Source organism: Saccopteryx leptura, chromosome 3 (genome assembly GCF_036850995.1).
Source record: "Saccopteryx leptura isolate mSacLep1 chromosome 3, mSacLep1_pri_phased_curated, whole genome shotgun sequence".
NCBI lineage: Eukaryota > Metazoa > Chordata > Mammalia > Chiroptera > Emballonuridae > Saccopteryx > Saccopteryx leptura.
The window spans coordinates 178,289,075-178,301,966 of NC_089505.1; the positions used below are offsets into that span (position 1 = coordinate 178,289,075).

Here is a 12,892-nt window from a genome sequence, read left to right on the forward strand (position 1 = left end):
TATCAAACTAAAAAGCTTCTGTACAGCTAAAGACAATAAGAACAGAATAAAAAGACAAACTACACAATGGGAGAATATATTTGACATTGCGTCTGATAAGGGGTTAATGACCAAAATTTATAAAGAACTTGTAAAACTTAATACCAGGAAGACAAACAATCCAATCCAAAAATGGGCATAAGAGATGAATAGACACTTCTCCAAAGAGGACACACAGATGGCCAATAGGCATATGAAAAAATGCTCAACATCACTAATGATTAGAGAAATGCAAATTAAAACCACAATGAGATATCACCTCACCCCCGTCAGAATGGTGCTCATCAATAAAACAACACAGACTAAGTGCTGGCGAGGATGTGGAGAAAAGGGAACCCTCCTGCACTGCTGGTGGGAATGCAGACTGGTGCAGCCACTGTGGAAAAACAGTATGGAGATTCCTCAAGAAATTAAAAATCGAACTGCCTTTTGACCCAGCTATTCCACTGTTAGAAATATACCCCAAGAACACCATAGCACTGTTTGAAAAGAAGAAATGCACCCTCATGTTTATGGCAGCATTGTTCACAATAGCAAAGATCTGGAAACAGCCCAAGTGTCCATCAGAGGATGAGTGGATTAAAAAGCTTTGGTATATATATACTATGGAATACTACTCAGCCATAAGAAATGATGACATAGGATCTTTTACAACAACATGGATGGGCCTTGATAACATTATACTGAGCGAAAGAAGTAAATCAGAAAAAACTAAGAACTATATGATTCCATACATAGGTGGGACATAAAGATGAGACTCAGAGACATGGACAACAGTGTTGGGGCTACAGGGTGGGGGGAGGAGAGGGAGGAGGTTGGGGGAGGGGAGGGGCACAAAGATCATGGCTTTTCAGCATTTGCCATATTCCCCCCTTAATCTATAGACAGACAGCAAATATTTACTTATGGTGTTTCCACTATAAAGACTGCTGTCTTAGGGACAAATGCTGATGAACTATTTCAGCAGTTCCTCCCTCTTCAAAGACTTATATGTCAACATAGAGCTCCATGTTTCATAGGAAATACTCAAGCTCACTCCATGCTCCCTGGAGCTTTAGCACAAGGGAATGCCCTTTTTTTTCTCTCTCTCTCTTTTCTTTTTTTTTTTTTTTTTGTTGTTGTATTTTTTCTTTTATTTATTTATTTTTTGTATTTCTCTGAAGATGGAAATGGGGAGGCAGTCAGACACTCCCGCATGTGCCTGACCGGGATCCGCCTGGCATGCCTACCAGGGGGGAATGCTCTGCCCATCTGGGGTGTTGCTCTGTTGCAACCAGAGCCATTCTAGCACCTGAGGCAGAGGCCATGGGGCCATCCTTAGTGCCCGGGGTGGCTTTGCTCTGGTGGAGCCTTGGCTGCGGGTGGGGAAGAGAGAGACAGAGAGGAAGGAGAGGGGGAGGGATGGAGAAGTAGATGGGCGCTTCTTCTGTGTTCTCTGACTGGAAATCGAACCCGGGAATCCTGCACACCAGGCCAATGCTCTACCACTGAGCCAACCGGCCAGGGCCTGGGAATGCCCTTGTTGATCAAGCTACCCAAAAGAAAATTATATGGAGCAACCATGACAGACCGAGGAAGTCAGTCTCATAATATTCATCACCTGAACGCTGCAGCCCAGTGTAAACAGTTTCAACTTTCTCGGGAAGCAGCACTGCAGATTGGGAAATCCTGTCCAAGGGGTCCTATACTACAATCTGCCCCTTCATTTGGAGTTAACCCTCAAGGACCCCTACCAGGACAACTTTGGCAGATGGATGTTACTCATATACCTTCATTTGGCAAACAGTCGTATGTCCACATTACAGTGGATACATATTCTGGATCTATAGTAACCTCTGTCAGAACAGAAGAGGCTGCTAACCATATTATAGCTCATTGTCTGTATGCATTGTTCTATTATTGGATTTCCTAAACTGGCTAAACTGAAAATGCTCCTGCATATGGAGCAAAAGCATTTACTGTATTTTGTCATGCTTACAATCTTTAAAGTTAAGGTATTATTAAAGTGTACTCAGCAAACATTTTAAGGTCAATTAAAAAAAAATTTTTAAGGGGGTAGTCATATCCTGGAACTCCTACGGGTCTACCATATCATGCTTCTTACTTAAAAAAAAATACATTTCTTTTGAATGCTGATGAACAGGAGACACCAAATCTTTTTCGCCTGCAAACTACTACCTTTTTTATAAGATCCAGCTAATAACACTGTTTTGTCTTTTTCCAAATAGCTCCAGATATATGGAAAAGATTTATATAGGCGGATGGGGGTCCTCAAACCCCTCAGCGAGATCTTCTGAGCATGGCTTTTAAGATACCTAGATTAGGCAGAAAAAGCCCAATAGAGATCAGGGGAACTACCAGCTTTTAGGATACACCCTTAAAGGCTCCAATGCCCCAAAGGGGTCTCATAGGATGCCATCTGGATCCTGCTTCAATAGTGGAAAGGAAGGTCATTGAGCTAAAGCCTGCCAGGCTTACATGCCTCTGCTGTGAGGAAACAGGGACACTGGAAGGTAGGCTTCCCCCCTCGCTCCTCTAAGAGAGGGTTCAGTCTCTTCCAGCCCTGCTCCAGCCACCTATGACCTAACCTTGCCCAGAATGCTGGGGTTAGCCACTGAAGGCTGAAGGTGCCCAGGGCCGTCGGCCCCATCTACAACACTGTGGACAAGCCTAGGGCATTTCTTCCAAGAAGCAGGTAAACTGATCTCATTTGCACAAGGGCCACTTAACTATGTTTTGCCTGAATAGTCAGGTTTTTTATTCTTCCCTCAAAGATCTCTGTTGTGGGTGTTGATAGTCCTATTTTCTGCTGCTTTGCTTAATATATAGTGTTTCCTTTATCCCTCCTACCTCAATGCCCCACTCATATTTCAGGCTGGGACCTACTCCTAATTTAGGGCTCTCTTTCCCCCTTTTGCCAACTTCTATTATGAATCTACCTTTGCCACCCAGCTTAGTGTATCCCAAGGTTTTCTTTACCATGCCACAGTCGCAGAGCTCCAGGGAAAAGCAACCTGGTCTCATCTCTCCAGGCAGAGGAGAACAGAAGCTCCATCTCCAAGCATGCTGCAAATGGCTTTTCCGGTCTACCTGAATCATTACCAGCTAGAAGCAGTGGTCATTGGGACTTGGACATAAGCTGCAAAGTATAGAATGGTGACAACAATTCCAGTGCCATGCGGACCTTTCCTGGATGTGGACTTTTCCTGGACTCCTGCTCCCTGTGACAGCTCCTAACAGACTGAACTGTGGCTGGGTTGCATTTTTCAGGAATTTGTCATGGTGATGGGGCCAACTTGGACTTGGTGAACATGTTAAGGACACTACTCTTTTATGGATTCTTGCTGTATTGGCCAAGAGTTTGCTTAAAGGCTTTTAATCACTGTAAAAAAAAATAGAAGACTGGATAAAGAAGATGGGGCACATATACACCATGACATACTATTCAGCTAGAAGAAATGATGACACCGGATCACTTACAGCAGAATGGTGGAATCTTGATAACATTATGTGGAGTGAAATAAGTGAATCAGAAAAAAACAAGAACTGCAGGATTCCATACATTGGTGGGACATAAAAATGAGACTAAGAGACATGGACAGGCATGGGGTGGTTACAGGGGGTGGGGGGAGGGGAGGAGGGAGAAGGGGAGGGGGAGGGATACAAAAAAAACTGGATAGAGGGTGACGGAGGACGATCTCTCTTTGGGTGATGGGTATGCAACTGAACTAAATGACAAGATAACCTGAAAATGTTTTCTTTGAATATATGTACCCTGATTTATTGATGTCACCCATTAAAATAAAAATTTATTTATAAAAAAAACAAAAACAAAAACACTCTCTTATTTTGTTTTAAGATTGAATCATGGCTTCTTTGAGTAGGCGTAAATGTGAGAATAGTCCTGACACCTTCTGTTATATATGTGGCTGTTACATACTTCAACGTCAAAGGCGCAATATTTCATCATTTGTGACACATGCATATATTGCCTATTTTTAAGTTCCCCTTGGCGATCAAGACAAGAATTGGGCCCCTCATATTGTGTGTCATATTGTGAGGAAATGCTTCATGACTGGACAAAAGGGAAATGCATAGGAATGCCTTTTGGTATTTCAATGGTTTGGCATAAACCTAAGGACCACAGCAGTGACTGTTATTTCTGTCTTATCCACACAAAGGGCATCGGCAAGAAAAAATGACATATGATTGCATATCCTAATATTCCTTCAGCAATACGACCTATCCCACACTCTGAGACACTCCCGGTTCTAGTTTTCAATGGTTTTATTTCTTCTAAGGACTAAGAAAGTGAACATGGTGATTCAGTGTATTTTGATAAGATGCATGAGGAAATGCTTGTAGAATATGAAGGGTCTTCTTCTGATGCCAAGCAGTCATTAACCCCTCAGCAGTTTAGCCAACCCGAATTGGATGACTTACTTAGTAAGAGATATGTGCCTATCAAAGAAAGCAGCTGAGTTATTATCCTCCAGGCTTCAAGAAAAGAATGTACTTCACTGGCCAGCTAAAGTATTGCATTTCAGGAAGTGTGAACAAATTTTTGTGGACATTTTTTCCGAAGACAAACACTTTGTTTACTGTCATGATATCAGTAGTCTTCTTAGCCAGCTAGGTGTTACCACTTACAGTCCAACAAAATGGTGGCTATTTCTTGACAGCTCTAAACAGAGTCTGAAATGTGTTCTCCTACACAACAGTAATGTTTATGCAGCAGTTCCAATTGGTTATCTGCGAGATGATTATAATGACATAAAAATTGTCCTCGACTTTCTGAAGTATGAGGAGCATAACTGGATCATTTGTGTGGATGTTAAAATGGAAAATTTCCTGCTAGGACAACAGAGAGGGTTCACAAAGTATCCTTGCTTTCTGTGTTTGTGGGACAGCGGAGCTCGGGAGAAACACTAGACACAGAAGGAGTGGCCAAAACATGATGCTCTCGAAGTAGAGATGCAAAATATTGTGAATGAACCTGTAGTTAATCAAGACAGGATCATTTTCCCCCACTTCATATCAAACTTGGCTTAATGAAGCAGTTTGTTCAGGCTTTGAATAGAGAAAGTGAATGCTTTCAACATATTATTTCTGCTTTTCCTGCCTTGTCTTTTGAGAAGATAAAAGCAGGTGTATTCAATGGACCTCAAATTCAAATCCTCATATGTGAGGAGAATTTGCCAGGAAGATGAATAAGGAGGAGAAAGCAGCATGGCAGTCATTTGTGGCAGTTACAAAGAACTTTCTTGGCAACAAAAAAGCAGAAAACTATGAACTTCGGGTTCTAAGGATGCTGTTGGCTTTCTGCGACATTGGATATAACATGAACGTTAAGATTCACTTCCTGAACAGTCACCTTGATAAGTTTCCTGAAAATCTTGGAGCTGTTAGTGATGAGCAGACTACTGCTGGAGCATCAAATGAGATTGTCCTCAACAAGTACACAAACACAAGAGCTACAAATGAAAATTTTTGCCTGAATAGAATTTAAATAAGTTTTGCGCAAATTTTATGATTAAAATAACTGTTTTAATATGTTCTATTTCGAAATTGTAGACAAATTCTGATGCAATCATATCTTTTAGTGTACTTACTGCATTATATAAATTATTATATTTTCACAAAGATGATGCCCAAGAAGACATTTTACTTCATTATGTTAAACTAAATGTTGAAAATTTTACAATAGATGAAAACCTAAAATCTTGAATTGCAAAAAACTGTAGCTTACAGAGAAAAACTAATGTCAGATTTGAGATCAGCACACTCGAATTAGGTAAGAACAAGTGTTTTTGTTCCCTGCTGTAATCAATAGGGAAAAGGCTGTTTCTCTATTCATTGAGAGAATTTGTGTTTCCCCAAAGGGTTTTGAAGGAAAAATTCTAGATGACACCAATAAAGTAAAAAGTACATGCATTATATGAACTGCATGAAGACCAGAGCTCAATATTTTAACTAGTAGCCTGCTGTCCTTAAGTGTTTGAACAAAGGATAAAAACAGAGAAACAGATCACATCATTCCTTGTTCAAAAGGTTTCAGGGACTTCCTGTCACACTCAGGAGAAAATTTGATCTGTTACTACCTACCGCACTGATGTTTCCCCTGGGTGCCCAGACTACTTGTTGTTCTTAAATACACCAAACTATTTCCTCCTCAAGCCCTATCCATGGGTCACTCCCTCTGAAATGAGATCCCTTCCCCCAAACCTGGTATGTTTTACTCTAGCAATTTTCCCTGCTTAATTTGTCTCCATTTATTAATCCAAAATTGTAGTATATATTCATTTAAATTTTCTCTTCCACTCCTACTAGACTATAAACTCCCTGAGGGTAAGAACTTGTCTGGTCTGCTGTGCACCCTTCTCACCTAGAACAGTACCTGGACATGATAGGTGCTTAATTGATATTTGTTAAATTAGAAAGTTGCCCTATGAAAAGATGGCATACAGATGATGAGATTGCTTTCCCTTTTTCTGAACTCCTACCACACATATTGATAACAGTCTAGTGGTGATAATATTCTAATTAATAAAATAATTAAATATTAATATTATTTATTTAATATATTTAGCAACATTATATATTAAGAGTAATATAAAACAAATGTATTATTAAATAATGATTAATAATGATAATAATAAACAACCATTTATTAAGGTCTTACATGTGCCAAGTACTATTAATTTCTATCTGCATTATCTCATTAAATCCTTATTATTACCATAGCAGGTAGATATTATTAATTTCTTTATTTCATACTTCAGGATACCAAAACAGGATGTTATGAAATTTGTTAACATTCTAATACAGGTTTGTCTGCTTCCAACACCGTTGTGCATTTTTTTTATGTAACTAAACCATCTTAAAATAAATGTTAAGTAGATTTTAAGTATTTTATGGTACAGGACACAAACAGGAAACCAGGAGGGTCACTTGGTAGGAATTAAGCTTTCTAACTAGAGAATGAAATGACAAAACGTCCTGGAACAAGCTTTGGGAAATTGTTCGAAAGTCCTAAAATGAGGTGAAATCGTGTTCAGTACTCAATGGTACTAATCAAACAAAACAGAAGGAAAGCTCAGCTTTACTGTTTAGGAAGCCAAAAAAATGTTATCTAGATCTCTTGGAGACCACAAGACTCATCTTACAGATGGGAAGGCCTTTGACTAATCCAGACTCAGAAAAAAATTTCCTGCAAAATAACGCCTCTCCAGTAAGTCTGTGGGATTGTTCAAAACACCCTTGCGCTGTGATATGTTGCATGCTTAATTTGTTTTCAAAACGACCTTGAAAAATCACTCAGGCTCGTTTTCACTCCAAGGCTAAATGAGGAAAAGCAACGCCCCATACATGCCAGAACCGGTGTGTCTGCCTCATTATGGCTGCCTGAGGTCAGGTCCAGGGAATGGGTGCCACAGTAAATTTTGAACTAAATTTGTGCCCTCGGCCTGGAAACCACTTTTGTAGGGCAGCTGTTTTCTTGTTCTTTTTGCTTAGATCATAAAGGTAGTTCTGATCCATTGAGAATTTCGGAGGAGTGAGGGGGAACAAATCAGATTCTGGTCCAATTTGGCCAGGACAAAAATATGGGTTGATTTTTCCATCCAAGTCGTGTAGTCTGGTTGGAGTCCATCCCGCTCAGGGACAGCTATTGTCTGCACTCACTGAATCTGTATCCTGAGGCCTACTATAAAGGAAATTTCGCTCACCTCTCCAACCCTCAGAAAAGTTGCTGAAGGTGATAGTTTCTGTCCTTTCTTAGATAACCTTCTTCTCTACAGAAATCATGAAGCTGAACCAAATGTTCTGTGCTTCCCTGGAAAGAGAAGGCTTTTTTCAACCAGGATCATCAAACAGGAGGCATTTCTGTTGTTGTTCCCTGAATAATAAGCATTGGTTGGTTAATGGATCATCTTCAGGAGAGAGGTCAGAAGAAAAACTGCAGTGTTCAAAGCTGGACCTAAAAATGCCAGCCATCAAAGAACACAGTAGTGGGTATGGGTAGGCAGTGATGATGGACAGTCTCTGAAAGGGCACATCTAACCTTTATCCTCAGCAAAGCCAGAAAAGATCGCCGAGTGTGACTGCTGCTGATACTGTATTCTGTGAGGTCCTCATGAGAAGCTCGCTAGGGAAATCCTGGTGGCTGGGCTAGGAAGTTCCTTTTCACTGAGGGGGAATTGTGTTCTGGCTCCTTGCAGACTGACTTCGCAAGTGCTTTGAACACTGAAAAGAACAAAAACAGCAAACAACCACACACACACAAAAAAAAAAAAAGAGAGGGAGGGAGGAGAGAAGGAGAGCAAGAGAGATATCAGCAGGGGTAGTTAGTAAAAAGGGGCCCGGAGACAGAAAACCTTTTGTTCCCCAGAGTTCGTTTCATGTAGAGATTGTGAGGTGAATAGCTTTGAAATGAAATGGGTTTATGAAGGAGTTGCTAGGTCACAAGAAGCATGACTGTCAAACTGCTTTGTGAATTTGAATTCTTTAAAACTTAAATTAATCTTAGCAGAATGTATCTCCTTTTCCCATTTTTGGGGGGGTGGAGTAAAGTTGGGGACGGTTTCCCACTTTTTATTTATTTTCCACCCTTTCTAATAATGTAAAAAGAAATGATCACATTACAAGTTCTTTGTCAGAAATTTTCATAAATTGAGAAGTAGGCGGGGCATCGTATTACTTTGGCCTACTAGCCAATGGGGGGAGGTATGCAAATATAGTCCGTGATGAGCCCGCCTCAATCAAAACAGTGAGCTCAGAAGCTTTGGAGCATAGTTGTGCCGAAGCTCTGCACGGTGACTGACAAACCGGCCCCAGTCCGGGACCATTCTCGCTTTCATTTAGCACTGCACTCGATGGAGGGGCGGACACGCCTGTGTTTAATGCAGTCTAGCTAGTGTGCAGGAAAATTGCTTAACTCACCGCTGCCGAGATGAAGTATAAGGTAAGAGAGTGCCTTTTACATAAGGCTTCGTGTGAGTGTTTGTGTGTTTGTGTGTGTGTGTGTGTGTGTGTGTATTTCCCACTGTTACAACTCCTCTGCAGGGACCCCTTGTGTGCCCGAGAGAGTTCTGAGATGTGTCTTAGTCACTGAGGTTGGCATACAAACAAGCAGGCCGAGTCTCAGTCTCTAAGAACCACTCCCGGACTTCACCGTACACCCGCGCGAGTCGATCTCTTCTGAAAATTTTGGAGAATTAGTCTTAGAGCCGGTCTGTAGCAGCCACTGTAAATCACAGGGTGCCTGACTTCAAGCCGAGCACGTATTATCTCAAGTCTCCGCAGCTCCTCCGGACCTGGCCTCCACTGTCTGGGGAGCCCGGGAGCTGTAATGAGAGAGGAATGAGAACTGTTGAGTCTCTCAGGCTGGCTCATAAAGCAGTTTTCAGCCTTTGCTTTAAACGTTTGGTCTGGGAAGCAGTTTGCCATGTGTACTTCGGTGGGAAAAATTAAAAGCCCCAGATACTATTTATACAGCTGATGATGGTAATTTTGACATCCTTAAAGAAGTATTTGCCATTTCTTGAAAATACTATTATTGACATTTGAATGGAGTGAGAGTCTGAAGGCTCACACCAGTTTATTGTCCCTGAAGCCTGCAGGGTGCCATAACACTTAGGCAGCATATTTTCCTCCAAACATTTTACACCATTGTTTGTATTTATTCTTGGCAAAAGGATTATAATTTACTCAGTATATCCCATTTTAAGTTGCCCCCATCTAGGGGGGCAAGCAGCTACCAGGGAGCCTGTACAGAAGAAATAGATTGCAAAGAATAGGGTGTGAATTTTCCTTGGAGGGTGAATACTTCTATTCTAGAATAGATACAACTCCTAGTGCTTTTAAACAAAAGTGCTGTTATTAAAATGGATTCTGGCAAGATGACTATGCTCTTGGATTGACAATTTGTATTACCTGTCTACCTTCAGGGCTGTGTTAGCTGGGAGCTGCTTTGCTTTCTCTCCGAATTACCTAGCTTCTGGCCCATCCTTTTTTAATGTGATGTTGTAAATATCCACCCAGTTCTGGCTAACTTCAGTGATAAATCTTTTGCGCAAAAGTTATAAATCTTATTCAAAGCTCTAAATCTAAATGTCAAAAGACTTTATTTGTAAAGTATGAGTTATAGTTCTCCTTAAAGAGATTACAACTATCCTATCTGAAGACACAGGTATCAGTTACCATTCCACTCTCAGCTTTCCATTATTGGCCTCACTAGAAAAGATCAGGGGAATGGGTAATCTTGGAGATCCTTAATATATGACTTAAAGATGCAACCAGAAACAAGTTCTTCTCTCCGGCAGGGTAGTTTTCTTTCTTGACATCATTCACCCCAGATAGCCACAGTCTCCCTATTCAGAGCAGTGACAGGATTTAGCCTGCAGTGAGTCTCTGCCCCTCCTCTACCTGCTGCTGAATTCTTTTCGTTCATAAACACTGGCTTGCAAGGGGAAAAAGAGAAAATATATTCATGCATTTATTATTAGAAAGTATAAATGACTGAAATTAACAATGAGTGCTGCAATCTATAAAGTGACAGAGTCTAAAGTCACTTTTATTCAGTGACCTCATCATGTTTGTTTCACTCGTATGGAAAGAAAACATCATGGCAACAGATGATGTAAATTACGGCTGGCATTCATGGACAAAACCCGCCTCTCTGCTGGGCCTCACTAGTGTTGACTACCCTGTTTCAAGTGATGTAAATACATCATTTTTATTAGCTTGTGGCCACCTTCACCAGGAAAAAAAATACTGACTTATCCTACTGACCAAATGACAGATTGACACCTTGTGGTGACTACAATGAACCAGTGGCTGAAGCATTCTACTTTCCCTTTCTTTTATAAAGCCTGTTTTCTCTAGTTGATAATAGACAATTTTAAGGAGAACATTTTGTAATCTTAAGTAGGAGATGACACAAAGGAGTGATAAATAACATTTCTTAAGACTTACCATGACAATATGGCATTGTCATCTTTAATTCTCCCAGGAACTCCATGAGGTGGGTATGGTTATATTCATTTTCAAACGTGGAAATCATGGCATGGAGAGGCTAAGTAATTTATCCCAAGCCACACAGCCAAAAAGTGATGGCCCATGCTGGGATTTGAACCATGACTATCTGGTCCCAGAACTTGTGACTTTAAATCACTATTAAAGAAAGGAAAGAACCATCTGTGACCTTTCTAAAATGTCCTGTGGGACTGGTGTTTTCTTCTCTCAGGAAATTTAAGACTATTACATTGCAAGTATTCCGGCAGGATAGTCTTTTTTTTTAAGGCAGTAACTCTACAAAGCTAAGTGAAATGCATGTTTGATAGTTGTTTAATTTGAGCCACCTTAAGTAGTAAATCCAAATAATTATTCAACTGTAAAATCCTAGAGTCAGGAATTATCTTTTAAAGATCCTATTGCACTATATACTATAAATTTAGCACAGCCAGACTTAAAAATGTTCACTGAAAGATGTATAATCCAGCCACTATAAGATCTTTTTGAACTAGCTTATCTGGTTTGGCTACTTCAGAAATTGTAACTGGACAACAACCAAATCTGCACTCATTTTGAGCTTATGCACAGCTCCAGTCGGCAGCCATGTACTTACAGGGATCTTGAGAATTGTGGAATGGATGCTATTACTTTGGTAAATAAACATTTTGGGTTAGCACCTACCTAGTCTGTGTTTATTTCACTGTATGGTTTTTTTTTTTATTTGTTCATAAGGCTGCAGTCACTCTCATTTGTACTTAATATTCCACTTCTCTTAAAGGATTCAGGTTGAGGTTCTGTGATAGTAAATTATGGGGGCAGGGCTTTATTTATTAAGAGTTTTCCAGAAGCTCCTGTGAATTATACAAAGCTTGTTCTAAAGTGGAGGGAAGGGGCTGTGCCTTGCTCAGTGAAGGCTTCCCTCCTGAGGGTCTGGACTCGGTGGTGGCTGGTGTCTGCCTGGACGGTGACTGAAGGGCCAGTCTTAGCTGTGTTTGAGTGGAGGCAGGAGACCGGCCCACTCCGTGCAGGCCCAGGCCTGGTTACTGCTCTCAGCGGGCACTGCCTGTCTGATCTCTAATAGCTGAGCTGCTTTTGTGGCTTTGCCAAATTTCTGAACCCTATGCACCTCCATTAAAATTCTAAATTATTTAACTAATCTACCATTCAAAAAAACTCATCCTTAAATGCTTGAACTGAAAAAAAAAAAAAAAAGAAATTACAGATAGAATTTACAACACAAATCAGAAAACTATATCCTGAAAGTCAGATTCTTGTGTTCTAGTTGGATGTGAGCAAGGTATGTTGAGGAAACAAAGTCTAATAAAGCTTTGAAAATATTTTCATTTTCTCAAGCTAACATGAGAAAAAAATAATTGAGGGTCATAGATTTAGTCAATGTAGTCATTTGTGACCTATATGAGTCTTAATTTTTTCTTGCTTTGACATTTTGGTTTTAAATTTCTTATTCTCTTCTATATGATTTTTTGTACCCAGTCCAAATTGAAAACTCCTGCCTCCTCCCATAAATCTTATATGAAATTTATAAATTTAAAAGTAGGAAAAGATACTTTGAAGAATCTTTACTTATTTGTTTTATAATATTTATTTATTGAACAAACCCATTCTTGGAGCTAAATGACTTAGCCACACAGAAATGAAATTCTTTGTAGAGCTGAAGAGGTCCTGCTAACACCAAATGCAGCAGGTTGCACAGTCTGGAATCCTTTCCTTGCTGGGATATACATGGGTTCTCTTCTCAGAATTTATCAGTGGCTTCCTGTGTGCACCCCTTCCCTAAAGACTTCTAAAAACAATTCCCTCTGTACTTTTAAATCCCTTT

At 40.2% G+C, this 12,892-nt stretch overlaps 1 protein-coding gene across 2 annotated transcripts in view; it reads left to right on the top strand.

Moving 5' to 3' along the window:
- The window catches only part of NEDD9 (neural precursor cell expressed, developmentally down-regulated 9), a 223,069-nt gene that overhangs the window by 158,951 nt on the left and 51,226 nt on the right, over positions 1 to 12,892 (top strand). Inside the window, exon 1 of one of the 2 annotated variants that reach the window (XM_066376923.1) lies at positions 8,811 to 9,001. The exons of the other annotated variant lie outside the window; for it this stretch is intronic. Coding sequence (XP_066233020.1) covers positions 8,990 to 9,001 — 12 coding nt within the window. The 5' untranslated portion in view covers positions 8,811 to 8,989. Of the gene's footprint in view, positions 1 to 8,810; positions 9,002 to 12,892 lie in introns of those variants that run through there. 2 annotated transcript variants of the gene reach the window in all.